The sequence below is a fragment of the Heteronotia binoei genome, chromosome 8 (genome assembly GCF_032191835.1).
Source record: "Heteronotia binoei isolate CCM8104 ecotype False Entrance Well chromosome 8, APGP_CSIRO_Hbin_v1, whole genome shotgun sequence".
NCBI classification, from domain to species: domain Eukaryota; kingdom Metazoa; phylum Chordata; class Lepidosauria; order Squamata; family Gekkonidae; genus Heteronotia; species Heteronotia binoei.
This window is the reverse complement of record NC_083230.1, coordinates 84,307,531-84,323,158: the sequence shown is the minus strand read 5'-3', so window position 1 is coordinate 84,323,158 and position 15,628 is coordinate 84,307,531. Positions and strand designations below refer to the sequence as shown.

The 15,628-nt window shown below is 45.6% G+C and overlaps 2 protein-coding genes across 2 annotated transcripts in view; both read left to right on the top strand.

Annotated features, from left to right (window-relative positions):
- Positions 1-1,426, top strand: part of TRIOBP (TRIO and F-actin binding protein) — a 67,361-nt gene extending 65,935 nt beyond the window's left edge. Inside the window, exon 21 of the mRNA XM_060245483.1 lies at positions 1,209-1,426. Coding sequence (XP_060101466.1) covers positions 1,209-1,370 — 162 coding nt within the window. The 3' untranslated portion in view covers positions 1,371-1,426. The remainder of the gene's footprint in view (positions 1-1,208) is intronic.
- Positions 1,427-9,808: 8,382 nt separating this feature from the next.
- Positions 9,809-12,062, top strand: LOC132576385 (histone H1.0). Its single transcript, XM_060245482.1, has one exon. It carries the CDS (start codon positions 10,336-10,338, stop codon positions 10,912-10,914), a length of 579 nt encoding a protein of 192 aa, XP_060101465.1. The 5' UTR covers positions 9,809-10,335; the 3' UTR covers positions 10,915-12,062.
- Positions 12,063-15,628: the final 3,566 nt, after the last annotated feature.

Here is a 15,628-nt window from a genome sequence, read left to right as displayed (position 1 = left end):
GGGTTGGGAAATACCTGGAGATTTGGGGGAAGGAGCCTGAGTCTGGGGAGAGGAGGATCTTCAATGAGATATGACTCCAGAGCCTCATGCATGGGGGGGGGGGGACGAGGGAGCGTGCGTGCCCACAGAGAGGGCTCCGAGTGCCACCTCTGGCACCCATGCCATAGGTTCGCCACCACTGTCCTATAGGGCAACTGGTCGGTCACTATGTGAAACAGGATGCTGGACTAGATAAACCACTGGTCTGATCCAACAGGGCTCTTCTTGTGTCTGATATTGTGGTCGGTAATTGATCTGTTTCTCAGCTCAAAAGTAGTGCATGCCTCACTTTCCATTTTTTCTCAGCCCACCAGAGGTCCAGAGGGTCCAAAGGCATTGACTCTAGGAAAATAGAAAAAGGGTTAGGGAGCTATACATTGTCTAGGAGTTGTTAGGCTTATTGCTTCTGATGATCAACTAGCATTCCAGCTAGACCTGGGGTAGCCAGACTTGCTTAATGTATGAGCCACATAGAATAAACATCAGATGTTTGAGAGCCACAAGACATGAACGTCAGGTGTTTTGAGAGTTGCAAGGAAGGAAAGAAGGCAAATAGATGGGGAGAGGGGGGAAGAAAGCAACGTTAACTTTAAATGCATTCTCCAAGCCAACCAACAGGGTGGTAGGGGCTTTGAGAGCCACATAATATGTGTGAAAGAACCACATGTGGTTCCCAATCCACAGTTTGCACCCTTGAGCTAGACTGTTGCAGCAGAACTGCGTAGAGGAGTGTTCAGAAAGATCTCACACAAACCCCTGTCATGCTATCTGCCCCTATTTTCCCATTCAGCTTCTGCAGTCCTCCTGCCTGTATTGTGAGTGGGTTTGGATATATTGTAGAACACTCAAGCTTATTCTCTGCACTTTATTTTATCTTGAAATGCTTCTCTCCCACCTTTCTCCTGCCAAAGGGGACCCAAAATACAATAAGTCAGCAGGCAGGACACTGAAAAGCAGTAATAAAAAAATTCTAACATCCAATAAGTCTTAGTCCTTTTTTCCTAGGCTAGAATATTCTCTTCTCCCCCCCCCCTCCCCCATATCCTAGACCAGAGTGAGGGAAGGCAGGGCTGAGCAGCTTGTCTTCATGAGTCCAGGCTTTCCCCCGTAGTGGACTAAATGCCACTCACACTGTGGTACTTCCATCCCCCACTCCCGTCCCCATGCAGGATAAGAGGTTTGCCTCTGGGAAATACCAAGATGTCTACGTGGAGCTGAACTACATCAAGCGGCGGTCAGAGCGAGAGATTGAGCAGCTGAAGGAGCATTTGCGCCTGGCCATGGCAGCCCTACAAGAGAAGGAGACACTGCACAACAGCATTGGCAAGTAGAAGAGAGAGTCTGCTGTGCCTTGTAGAAAGCCAAGCCAGCCAGTAAGCAGGAGAGAGAATAATTTGAGAGGCTGCCTGCACTTGAGGGGGAGGGGGGTTGGGGGGTGCTTAAGGAGGAGAGAGGGCCGCCTGTCGAGCACTCTGCTGCTTGCCAGGGATCAAGGCTGATATTTCCATAAAACAACGTGAAGCCTTTGCTTCAGGCGGAGGTTCCAAGGGGATGTCCTTTACCTGGCAGCAGCATCTGTCTGCCTTGGATTTTTCTTTTTTTAAAGGAGGGGAAATGCAGGCAAACTGAGTTTTGGTCCATGGCCTCTCAGGGCCAACCATTTTGTTTCTTTATGATACCATGCATGTGTTTTTTTCCCCCCTCCTTAATGGTTCTGTGGCAAACATTCAGATTACAGCAATGTGTAGGCATCCTGGATGTGTGCCCTTGTGACTGGCTGATTCCCATGTATTTATGTTAGTGTAACCTCCATTTGGTTATTTCTCAAGAGTCTCAGCCCAAAATGCCCACTTGCTGCAGCTGGTGCCCTGTAGCTTACTTGTTTTTGCAACTAGGCAAAAGGAGCAAAACTTGGGAAGCTCATACCACAGCTGTCGTCTATACATTGCTTGGCCCACCGCAGTATTCAGGGTTAGGCTGGTATCACACACACTAAATAATGCACTTTCAGTCCACTTTCAATGCATTTTCCAACTGGATTTTGCCGGTTCACACAGTAAAATAAAGTTGGAAAGTGGATTGAAAGTGCATTATTTAGTGTGTGATCACAGCCTAAGTCTGGATTTTTATGTCAAGTCTAAACCAGTCTAGGGGTATGAGCAAGGCTAGAAAAAAAATCCAAAGCCTCATGGGATCTAGGTTTCTAAAGATCTGATATTAGTATCTAGAAACTGGAATATTTTTTCTCAGATTTCTGCACTGTGTGCTCATTAAATCTTGAAATATTTTTCCCACGTTTCCATCTGTATCCCTTCAAAACACAACTCTAGTTCTAAAACAGGTTATATACACCCTTGCTTTATAAGGCTTTGTGCATCATCTATCTCCCAAGCAATACATATCTCTGTGCTTTTCAGGTGTTACATTTGTTCCTTGCTCTCCTTAGGTTAGCTGGCATTACATCCCTCACCTTGGAGGCTCTATGTTGTTCATGGATGTTCCCTTCCGGGAAGCTGGACCAAGACTCCCATCAGTGAATATCCATCACATGCACCTGCACATCCGAACGTGTTTGGGCTGGATCCTACTGTTTGCACCTTCTTTGGGGATTTTATATGTGAAAATATATTTTATATAGTTTTGGGGAGGGTGTTACATTTTAAAATCTATACCGTGTTTTTAACTAGCAGTTGACCAGAGAAGTGAGCCAGATCTTTGCCGCCTTGCAGTAACAATTGATCCCTCTTGCAGTTCTCTCCAGATACCCCACCCCCACCCCAATGGATAGTGTTGATCCAAGGGTGGGAACATATTTTGAGAGGCACTGTGCTGGAGGAACATGATCCTGATGGTTTTCTCTGAAGCACCAGCTTTTTCTGGAGACCAGGGACTGTACAGTTTTGTGTTGTGTTGATTCTCTTTTTTTTGTTGTTGCTGTTAAAAGTTTTGGGGGCAGGCTATTTATATTAATGTACTAGAAACACAGGCAGATTTTCTATGCCAGTGAGACTTCTGTGCATCCCACTACAAAGCCAGCCCCTTTCTATAGCATTCCAGAAGTGCATCTTCTACCTGTGTATTCCTTGGGTGGGGCAGGGGAGGACTTCATTGCTGACGTCGCCAGAGCCAAACAATGAAGGCGGCTGCTTCTCTCTGCACAGTTACTATTGTATAACTTAATAAAAACCTTCAGCTATTCAAAAGTGATGTTGCTTGTTTGTGGGGTTGGGGGGGGAGCACAGAAGTAGTCACACTTTCTTAAAATGAGAACCCTATAATAAATCCTGGATTTTGCTGTTGTGGGGTCTACTGCTGTTGCATAACAGACACACTATTGCCCTTTATTACCAACTGACCTTTTTATAGCTGTGTTATAGAATGGGGTCTGCAGCTTGCCTAAAGCTCCAAATGAGTGGATGGTTGTGGTGAAGTTTGAACTGGGCTTTTTTGGCTCACTGCTTCTACATTATGCCAGTCCTGACTAGACACTCATCCTTCACAAGTGCTGAATGGTGATAAGTGTAAGCTTGGATAGTGGGGATGGGCAAAAACTGTTGGTGCTCCATCAGCTGCCCGGCATAACTCTTGCTCCCTGTTGGGGGCTGCTGTTGAAACTCCTCTCTGTCTAATTCAGATCAAAAATGCAAAGGAGAAAACTAAACTTCAGCCATCCCCCCAATAGAATTCATTGCACAGCTTTAACTTTCTTTTCTGTAATGTTTGCTTTCTATTAGAAGAATTTTGTCCTGAGTTTTTACACTTAGATGTAAAAATGTCCCATCTTTGTACTTCATTTCAGGTAACGGGGGTAATCAGAGTCAAGATATATTTACAAAATTACATCTTTTAAGCTAGTGTGTAAACATGGGGGAGGCATAAATGCATGAAGGGGTAGAAGGGCTGGGTTTAAGACTAGTGTGACAAAGGCTGAAACCCTCACCCAGTCTCTTAAGTCATGATCAACCATTTACTTTCTGACTAGCTCACCTCCTGGGGTGGTTGTTAGGGCACAATATAACAATAAAATCTTTCCTCTATGGAGGAGACATAAATGCTCACATCTTTAAAATGTCATATTTGAGTGTCATGCATCTATTTGTATAAGGAGTTATGCAAGTCAATACAAAGCCCTACGAAGTCTGCATCAGATATGGGAGCCTGCCTTTACTCCTAAGGGCTGGTAACTTGTCTTTGTATTACAAGAAAGCTGGGAATACCAACATGCTTAACATTGTGCCCAATCCTGAATCCTGTGGTTTTCTTTGAATAAATGTGGTCAGAGAATATCCAGACATGTTCTCAGTGGCCAGCAGGATGAGCTTTCTAAAGCTTTTCTGCTGCACAAGCTACTACTAGCCCTGTATCTACAATCTATATAGGGAAGGGAAGCAGATAATGTTGCCCCCCTTTTATCCTCAGCACACTTTATATGAGCACAATGCCCATGAATATCCAAAGCAGCTTCCATTGCAGAGTATGGGATTATAAGGATGTTTGTCTCCCATATCATAGTTAATAACGGGTCCCCAAGCGTTTCCAGCTTGCAAGCATCTTTGGAATTCTGACACTGTGATGGGCACAACTACAAAATGGCTGCCACAGGAGACAAAGCCAGTCAACAATCACTGCCACAGGTTATCTTCATTCACACTGAACATTTTGTGCTGTGGCAGCAGTTGCTGCCAAAGCAACATTTTTAAAAATCTGCACAGCCAATCAAATTTCCAGTGACCAATGAAGGAGGAGGGACAGTGGCTTAGTGGTAGCGTATCTGCTTGATAAGCAGAAGGTCCCAGGTTCAATCCCCAGCATGTCCAACTAAAAAGGGTCCAGGCAAGTGAAAAACCTCAGTTTGAGACCCTGGAGAGCCGCTGCCATTCTGAGTAGACAATACTGACTGATGGACCGAGGGTCTGATTCAGTATAAGGCAGCTTCATGTGTTCATATGAAGCCCCACCTGACCCCTGCACACTTTCTAAAACGCTTGGCGAGCACCACATTGGGGACCTCTGCACATCAGCTGTGGTGTAGTTAAGAGCAGTGGACTAATCTGGAGAGCTGGGTTTGAGTCCCTGCTCTTCCACGTGCAGCTGCTGGGTGACCTTGGGTCAGTCACAGTTCTCTCAGCACCACCTACCTTACAGGGTGCCTGTTGTGGGAAGAGGAAGGAAAGGAGATTGTAAGCTCCTCTGAGACTCTGAATGAAGGGCATAAATACAATCTCTTCTAAAAATAAAAAGTTCTGCAAAGGGAAGTCCTACTTCAAGTTCTTGGAGTTAACGAAGTTAACAAGCCTATGGATGATGGTAGATCCATAGACTTGGATTTGCAAAAGCCCTCTGATGTTGCATGTTTGCAGACTTTTCCCATGATTGGATTTTTTTAAAAAAAGTTCCTTATCACAGGGGTGCAGATCCTGTGTGCATCCAGCTTGTAGGTGTAGCAAAACATGCCTAGATGGGGCCAGCATGCTCAGTAACAAATAGAGGGTAGTACCAGCTTCCACGCACCACATCTACATGCATTGTCCCTGTCCAAGCACATAGCAATACAATGAAAGAATCATAAGGGATACAGGATAACAAATATGATGTGCTTTAAATATTAAGAGCCCTGTGGCACAGAGTGGTAAAGCTGCAGTACTGCAGTCAAACTCTCTGCTCATGACCTGAGTTCGATTCCAGTGGAAACTGGGTTCAGGTAGCTGGCTCAAGGTTGACTCAGCCTTCCAACCTTCCGAGGTTGGTAAAATGAGTACCCAGCTTGCTGGTGGGGAAGTGTAGGTGACTGGGGAAGGCAATGGCAAACCACCCAGTGAAAAAAGTCTGCCGTGAAAACATTGTAATGCGATATCACCCCAGAATTGGAAATGACTGGTGCTTGCACAGGGCTATATATATATAGGGTGACTATATACATATAGACACACACACATACAGATAGAGAGCAGTTTAAAGTCCTGAACAAAAAAATGAATGAGCTGTAGCTCCATGATGACACAAACTATTGGGAAGTGATCTCTTAAGTCTGGAGACCAGCTGTAATTTCAGGAGATCCACCTGGAGGCTAGCAACTCTACTTACACATAAGGCAGAACAAACAGTATTATTGTGCCTATGCATATTATTTTAATCTCATTTAAAGTAGCAGCCCGAGATTAAAGAAAACCAGCAGGAGAGACCTAGAAAAGGCATCAAGATCTTCAGGGACCTTAAATGCTTTGCTAGATCAGATCAGGGTTCTAGTGGACGCAGGTGCAGCCCTGTGTCTCCGGTGGTCCCATACCTTCAGGAAGTTTACAAGGGCTTTATATAATTGGTAGCTATTCTGTCACGCATCATCATAGGTGGATAACTGCAGATTCACTGTCTGAGTATGGAAATCGTATTTTTGAACATATGAAGCTGCCTTATACTGAACCAGACCCTTGGTCCATCAAAGTCAGTATTGTCTTCTCAGACTGGCAGTGGCTCTCCAGGGTCTCAAGCTGAGGTTTTTCACACCTATTTGCCTGGACCCTTTTTTGGAGATGCCAGGGATTGAACCTGGGACCTTCTGCTTCCCAAGCAGATGCTCTACCACTGAGCCACCGTCCCTCCCCAATGGTCACCTTAATGGTCACCTCAATTGCCACATCTGCAATTACAGTAACTCTAATAACCTAAATGGTGGGGAGGCAGGCATTAAAATGCCGAGTTTAGTTTTAAAATAACATCCACCTTAAACCTTACTCAATGTAAGACTGGTCAAAACATTAATGTCTCTGCCCCCCCTCCCCATTTTCTTCTTACAGGCAGCCTGCCCCATAAAATGAAAAATAGCTTTGAAACCATCGGCATGCATTTGCAAACCACTACTGATGTTTATCATTGGTACATCCGAGGTAAAAAGCATGAGTTTTGCGGTAAGCCACAGACAGGAAGAGTCTACATGCAATTAGAAATCTTGAAAGAGGACCCCTTAGTGGCTTCGATCAGTACAACAAAGGAAACGAAATCCTGCCTAGGAACTCTGTAAGACTTGGGTGTGCATAGGGCGACGACACAGCGAAAGGGTACTCCTTGTATAATACAAAGAAGTGAAGACCTAGATAGACACCCTCTGCATTTAATGAATCAATGGCAGTTACGAACAGCAACAACCAAAAAACACCGATGCCTAGATTTGTTGTTGTCAGCGGGAAAGAACACATCAGTGCACTTGACTACATTTCCCACAATCCTACGCATCCTACGGTGGCTGTCAGTGATGAAAGCTAGTTTGTCTCGACTGTTACCCCCCCCCCCTTAAAGAATTAATTAGCTGACGGATGAGAGGCTCTTCAAAGCAACTATGACTGCTGTCAACACAGAATAGTCAATGAAGTTTGCACGGCGTTGCTTTGTCAATGGAACTTAGATGGATACTTCTCATCTCTTCTCAGTGCTCGTATAACTTGACACATTTACATTTCATTATTGCTATTTCCTCAGCCCACAGTACGAAAACAACACAAGCCCACCGCATTAGTGAATTGGCTCCTGTAAAAGACTTCCATCATTAAGTTTCAGAAAAATGCAGATGTGATTATTTGTTTCCCTAACTTTCCATGCCCCCAATGCACGTTTCCTCATTTAAGAAGGTGGGGTACGTCTTTGAGTTTAAGATTTAATTTGTTAGCATGGCCATTTCTCCCATTACAAAGTTTTTGACAACACACACACAAGGGCAAGTTATCTTTCTCTACCACTCTTCCTACCAAACATTTTTTTAAAAAAAATCCCCCGCTGAATATCATAAACACACACGCATCAAGATGCTATAGCAAATATCAGGGTATTGTGCAATCCTGATACCGAAGAACCTAACCAAGCTCGGAACCCCATCTTTATCTTCCTACTGGCAAAAAACAAGCAAGCCAGCAATTCTTCCGGGCAGTTTGGAGTCAAAACAGCTGAACCCGGGTGGAGAGACCCTCCTCCCTCCCGCATCTCACTTTGAAACTAACTTCTGCTGCAAAACTGTTAAGTGGTACGATAAGACTGCAGCTGTCTCCCGCTGGGTACAACCCTATCCTGTCACTTGCTCCCCCCTTTCATATTTAAATTAGTGTTTTCACTTCTCAATACACAAACACCTGTCCATTTCTTTAAAAAAAGGAAGGACTCTAGGCTCCATTATAAATATGTTAAAGATGTTGACAATTCAAAGACATTGACACTCGTTTAATTATTCGTGTTCTACAGCTAGAGACCAAAACCCTATAGTAGAGGGTTTTAAAAAATATATGTTTTTTCTTTACTTAAAGTGCAATGGGGTGGGGTGCAGAAGTGTTAAAATGTATGGATTTTTGCTGCTAGTGTTCTCCGTGTTGCTAGGATTCCAGGTTGATTTAATAATTCTTTTTAAAAAGTGTTCCAGAAGCGTTTTTACTTTCCCTCTCCTGAGTTATTCGGTACCACGAGCCATCAGATTTCAGATTCGCATCTTTAATGTCACATCCACGACGCTTTTAATTAATATTTTAATTCAGAACAAAATCAGAAGAGGAGAGAGAGGGGAAAAAACAACCTCAGTTCTTCCAGCAAGATGGCGATGGCACGTACATTTAATCTCCTAACAACAGTTAAGCACTCCCCCAAGAATGGAAAATTAGGGTTCATCCGTTTAGTGCAACTGCCCTTCGACACCCCCCTTGACACCCCCTCCCCTCCCCTACAACTTTTGACGAGAAAGTGTTTTTTAAGTAATACAAACGACTCCACCTTCAAAAATGCAAGAAGAAACAAAACAGCCAACGTAAATCTCCATAGTTCTTTGGTGGGGTACAAAATCATTCGTGGGGGGGCAGGGGCACAGGTGTGTCCGGGGGATGTTGGGGTGTTTGCGACAATGCCGGACTCAGGAATAAATAGGCTTTGGGGGTGACAGAGTTCCCCCCTTTCCTCAATGCCTCCTTATCCTTATACATATTATTGAGAAGCCACTGCAGCCGGCGAGTTGTGTTTTGGGGTGCTAAGGGGGTGACAGAAGCAAGCTCTCTCCCTGGCCCTTCCCACCCTTCAGTCCAAGGAGGGTAGGGCCGTCTCCCCCACCCATGTGCCCCCAACCCCAAACAGGGAACTGCCAGGTGCTTCTTGGGGGAGGGGATGGCTGCAAACTTCCCATCTAACAAAAAGGAAAGTTTTTGCAAGCGCTGGAGCTTGGAGTAGGGGGCGGCTGGAGGGGGGGCACGGGATGGGGAGCGGGGATCCCCCCAGGGACCCCCCCAACCTTGGGGGAGCCACTCCTTCCCCCCTCCCCGGCCAGGTCTGGGCTGAGCGTCGCCTGGCTCGGGGCTCCCTGTGTTAGTTGGGGTCTGCTCCTGGGGCTCCTGCGCGGCTCATGGGGCGCCCAGAGAGCCGGGAGAAGGGTCCCCGGGCGGCCCAGGGGTGCCCCTTGCTCCTCGCCTTCGCCCCGGCCGAGGCTCCCTCCGGCTGCTTGGCTATGGGGGCGCAAAGGGGAAATGTCGCTGCGCCCCACTCGCACCCAGCGCCGTTTGGGGCGCCCTGAGCCGGCAGGCGACGGCGGCAGGGGGAGCCGGCCGCGGGGCCCGAGAGATCAAGGACCGGAGCAGCCGGCGGCGGTGGTGCGGAGCCCAGAAGCCGCCGGGAGACGCAGGAAAAAGCCGCTTTAGGCGGCAGAAGAAACACAGATGTCGGCGGCGAGGCGCCATTCGGGGCCTGAGCAGGCAGCCAGCAACCCTGTCCTCACCGCGGTCCGCGCCTGAGCGCTAAATACCCGGATGAGCCGGCTGCTGCCTAGAGAGCCAGACACAGAGCAGGAGGCAGAGGCAGGAGCGTAGCTGAGGCTGACACGAGAGGTGGGGGATTCGGCCCCAGACAGAGGAGAGGCGCGAGCAGGCGGTGGGTTCTGGGACGAGGCGGCCCCAGAGCCTGACAGCGGGGCACTTGGCCAGAGAAGAGACTTGACAAGCTGACAGGCCCCAGCCAAGAGCTCCTTCAGCCAGCCCCGAGGGGCTATTGCCTGGGAAAGCTGCCCTGGCCACACCCTGCCACCAACTGCCAGGAAAGGGGCTGACATCCCACTTGTGTGCATCTGGCCGGCTCAGTGGTGGTGATTTTGCCGCTTCTTCCTGTTTTCATCTGCTGCAAAGAGGGTCGTGGCGAGAGTGTCATCCGCTTCATCAGCTGGATCTTTTGCAACGAGGCTGTTGGGAAGGTGCCCCACGTGCCTAGAGAAAGTTCAGGAGCAGCCCAAAAGCCAGGTGGCTTGAGCAACCAGCTTCTCTTCCCAAAAGGAAATTGCAAGGCAAGATGACTGAGAACTCTGCTGCAGCACCTGCTGCCAAACCTAAGCGCTCCAAGGCGGCCAAGAAGTCGACAGACCATCCCAAGTACTCTGACATGATAGTGGCTGCCATTCAGGCTGAAAAGAGCCGAGTCGGCTCCTCCCGTCAGTCCATCCAGAAATATATCAAGAGCCATTACAAAGTGGGGGAGAATGCGGACTCCCAAATCAAGTTGTCCATCAAAAGGTTAGTGACAACAGGTGTTCTGAAGCAGACCAAAGGGGTTGGTGCCTCTGGCTCGTTCCGCTTGGCTAAGGGTGATGAGCCCAAGAAAGCCCCAGTGAAGAAGGCCAAAAAGGAAGTCAAGAAGGCTACAACGCCCAAGAAGGCAGCAAAGCCTAAAAAGGCTGCTGCCAAGTCACCAGCCAAGAAGCCCAAACCTGCGGCAAAGAAAGCCAAAAAGAAGCCAGTGGCTGCTCCAAAGAAAGCCAAGAAGCCAAAGACTGTCAAAGCCAAGCCAGTGAAGGCATCAAAGCCTAAAAAGGCAAAAGCATCAAAACCCAAAGCAAAGTCCAGTGCAAAGAAGTCAGCCAAGAAAAAGTGAAGTACACACTTGGGATCTTTTCTTGGACATTCTTCTTGACCTGTATTCTGTAAATAGATTTCTCCTTTATTCTCTACGCCTTTCTATTGCAGCTTTATAAAGACTGAACTATTTCCTCCCTACAATAGTTTAAATAATCCATTACTTTTTTCTGTATGGAAAGCTCCATTTTGGGTTTGCATTTTGTTTTCATTTGTAATGTTACAAGATATCTGTCTTCAGCTTGCTTCCCTTTCCCCTTCTTCCCCCAGGTATGCAATCTACTTGTGTTTTTGGGCATGAGATAAGAACAGATTGGATAAGGGGGGGATGAATATCCTATATGCTCCTATTGCGTAGAAGGAATTTTAGAAATAATGTGCTAAGAAGGATACATATTATGGATCCTCTTGACCAACACCACTTAAAAGAAGGGTTTGAGAAACATTGTCACATTGGAAGCTTTCAGTGACACTGTAGCATAATTATTAAAGAACAAAATTAGCCTTTCCTAAACAAATAAAATTCTGAATACATGCAGGATGGTGTGTTTCTCTTTAGTGCTGGTAAAAGGGGTGGAAGGGTTGAGGTTAAGCTTTCCATTGACTTTCTTCATTCAGAGGAAGAGGAATGGGTGCTGTGATTTTTGGAAGATTTTTAAAAAGTGAGATCAGTGAAAAATTTTGCAAATATTTGGATTTTCTATGTTTTTAAAAAAACTGTTGGTGAAACACCCTGAAGGGGGATAGTGTGAATATTTAATTCCCTTTCTCCTCCCAAATAAATTAGAACTAGGTGTCATCTTCATTTCTAGACTCTGGTCACCAGGTCAGTCCTGACAACTCTTAAGGAAGGTGTTCTGAAAACCGTCCTTTCTCTGCAGCGCATGAAGTCATGTAACGGGATTCTCTGAGTGCTTCCCAGCCCTGCAGTGGCTGGTTCCTAATCCACAGCTTTTGTGTTTAGAGTCTCATGTCTACAGTGCAGCCCCCTCCTTGGCAATCTTTACTTTTGAAACATTGGGTTTCTATCTGGGCCAAGGGTGGGAAGAATGAATGTGGAAGGTGATGGAAATGTAGCCAATATTGAATCTACTAAAGTAGCTTTTTGAAGCTGTGTACAATTACTGCTTAGGTCTGAGATGGTTTAATTTTCCAAGGGGGCAAGTGGAAACTTCAATTCTTAATTTTTTTTAAAGTATGCTTGTATAAACAAAGAAAATTCTCATAGGATTGACACCTGATTGTCTATTTTATTTTGTATGTGTAATTTTGTGCAAGAAGGATTAGCTGTCTTTGTAATTTTAGGGTTTAAAATAAAATGTAAAAAACAATGACTTTCCCCTCCTTTTATTGTTGTTTAATGTATTTAAATTATAAAATTTGAAAATGATAAGCTCATCTGTACATATCACAAATTGAATAGGAGCCCAGTTCCTATTCTGATCTGTAAAGGGGAACAGGAAATGTATGTTACACCAGTAAAGGAGTGAAAGAAAACAAAGTTTGGTGCCTGAACTATGAAAACACCTTCCTAGGGAATTATGAAGGATCTAGACATCTGTCAGGCTGGGGAAATAAAGCTTTCCTCAAGAAAAGTCAACACAAATCACCACCAGATGGCGGTCCAGTAAAGCATTATTCCACTTTACAATTGGACAAAAAAAAAAGTCTCATCAAACTGTTGTGTGTTTCAGCTGAAGGGCTGATTGATTCCTTGCCTAAGATGATCCTATGTAAACTAAGGACCTTTGCAGTGCTAGATTCTGTAATGCATAAAATGTGTGTCTTTGTGAACACGCTAGGGACATGCACTAGGAAGCCCCGGTTGTCTTTTACTCCCTGGGGTGTGTTCATTGTGTGTTTACAAACAGATTTCTGCTTCATTCTAGAGTATATGTGGCAAGGCAAGCACATGGCAGGGAGATAGCTTGATTATGGGTGAAAGCAGCTACCCCTTTATTGCATGGTAAACACCAGATGTACCAAGCTGACTGCAGGGTCTGGTCTGTGCTGGTGCTACAATGGCCATTTTAGCAGGAGCGGGGCACCCTGGGTAGAATGCCTGGCACCTGTGTAATGCAGGGAGCCACTGCACAGAATGAGCACATTGAATCCCTGAGATACCCATGCAGAGGTGCTTATTTTAATAGAAATAAGTGTAATGATTACACAGGGAAACAGACCTACGTGTGCAGATTGCCTAATTGTGCTGGGACTTGCTAAGGCAACATGGTTCCCCTGTCTGGGTACAGAGATTGAGGTTATATGTGAAGCTCCCAGTGTGAGATGAGGGATGGTACAGGAAGCCATCTACATGCGGTGTAGATAGGAGTCAGCTGTGCTTTTACATTGCATTGCAATGTGTAGGCGAACAAGCAATCCCTAGCAACTCTGCACAGTCTGATTGGAAATGAAGCTTCCCATGTGTCTTATGATGCAAACAGGAATGTATATCCCCCTGCTCTTTATGTGGGACCAATGCAATTTGTTAGTTACACATTGCTAGTCATTTGAGATGTGTGAGACTACCTCTAGTATAAGAAACAATGGGTGCATTCACATGGCAACTGTTGGCAAGTGGATTTTCTTATTTTTACACAGTGAAAATCCAGCTGCAAAGTGCATTATTTAATGTGTGTGATTGCACCCAATGTCTCAAACCTGAGTTGACAATACACAACATTGTGAAGAATGGTTTTAAGCTTTGTGGTCTAGTTTATGGAATTAATTACTTGAAATGTTTTTGAGGGCTGCAACATTTAAGTCAATCATTACATTAATTTTTACAAAATTAATTTTAAAAGGTGCCCTGAACTAAACACACAGCAGATTTAAGAAGAAGAGGAAGATATTGGATTTATATCCCACCCTATACTCTGAATCTCAGAGTCTCGGTGGGGCTGAGAGAGCTTTTCACAGCAGCTGCCCTTTCAAGGACAACTGTGAAAGCTATGGCTGACCCAAGGCCATTCCAGCAGGTGCAAGTGGAGGAGTGGGGAATCAAACCCAGTTCTCCCAGATAAGAGTCAGGGCACTTAACCACTCCACCAAACTGGCTCTCAGTTAACCCTAAAAGGGTTAAATATTTGTAACCTAAGAACTTCTAGAACCTGAAACCAGCAGGTGCCATCTTTAAAAAGATGTTGCTGTTCCACACACATAGGTCGTTTTCGCACTCACCTTAATCAGCAGCGACGACCCTCTTCACCGCGCAGGATCTGCGCGGATTTCGCACTAATTGCCGCGGAGCACCCAGAAGAGCCGGAAAGTCCCGGCGCTTTTGCGGCGCAAACAGAAACTGGTTTTTGGCGGTTTCCGTTTGCGCCGCAAAAGCGCCGGGACTTTCCGGCTCTTCTGGGTGCTCCGCGGCAATTAGTGCGAAATCCGCGCAGATCCTGCGCGGTGAAGGTCGTCGCTGCTGATTAAGGTGAGTGTGAAAATGACCCTTCACACAGAATGTGAGTGCATTATCTAAAAAGAAAGAAAACTGAAGTGTACTTTTGGCTTTACTGTTGTTTTATATGTGTGTGTAGGTATAAAGATATACAATATTTATGCAAGTAAAGCATATTAATAAGTTGAATTGTGTAATTAAAGAGGTCTGGGATTTTTTGTAGGCTAAGTTGTGTAAAGCTGGGTGCATAATATTTGCGCAGAAGTAAAACTGTCTCTAGACCTTATGAGAAGAAAGAATGCATTGGGAGTTTTTCTTATAACACCATACATTTGGCCAAAGGAATATGGGTAGGATAGGCACTTATACAGAAGGCAGAGAAGCATGGTTCATTAGGTAGATGGTCATATCGCTGGATGACTTGGTAAGCTGAGGGCCTGTAGGCGAAGGAATGGGGCAGGGGGAATCTGTTGGAACATGGGAGCTCAGGCAGCTTCTAAAATGCTGTGGGACTACAGCTATAGATTCAGCAGAACCTTTATTGAAGCAAAGGGGAGAGTGTGACCTTGGACCAGTCACTAATTTCAGCCTAGTCTGCCTCATTGGATTGTTGTGAGGATAATATGGGCAATTACATTACCCCGAGCTCCTTGGCAGGAAGTGGGAAATAAATGGAATAGGGAATCTATATGTGGATCCTCAATGCCTATTCATAAACAAGTAGCAAGTCATGTGATTTGTTTTCATACCATGATGTAAGGGGAAGGGCAGAGGGAATCTTTTGTCCGGGGTCCTTTAGTGGCAGTTCTGGGTAGATTTTCATCTAGGCAGTGTATGGAGTATAAATGGCTCACCTGCAGAGTGATTATGAATGGCAAAGACTTAAGGTTGTGGACTGGATGGATGACTGCGGTGGTGATTCCAACTTTGAACATTCATATTAAAAACTACAAGAGAAAGCAGGAAACTAGCACAACAGGGTTGCTGCCTGTTGTGCAGCCTGCCTACTTTCTGGGATGTTTTGACATAGGGAAGTATTCCCAAACGTGATCCTCCACTTGCAGTCTGAAGTAGCTTAGTCCACTTGACCACCTCAGCCTTCTGCTGCCTCTCCTGTGCCTCAAATAAAGTCCATCTGGGTGTTGCAGAAAGCAGGTAGTTATGGTATCAATTCTTTACCTCTGAGAAGCCTCCTTTACGCCTGAAAAGCCTCCACTGTTTGAATCCATTTATGGAATTCTCAGTGGTTCCAATTTCTGTGCCTCCACCACAGGCTAACTAGCTGGGACAGAGTTCAGCGCAAGCTTGTGAAGAGGGCAGTCCTGCACTAAAGGCAATG

What these genes read in the sequence shown, in the direction of transcription:
- LOC132576385 (XM_060245482.1), top strand. Translation starts at nt 10,336, where the DNA reads ATGACTGAGAACTCTGCTGCAGCACCTGCTGCCAAACCTAAGCGCTCC.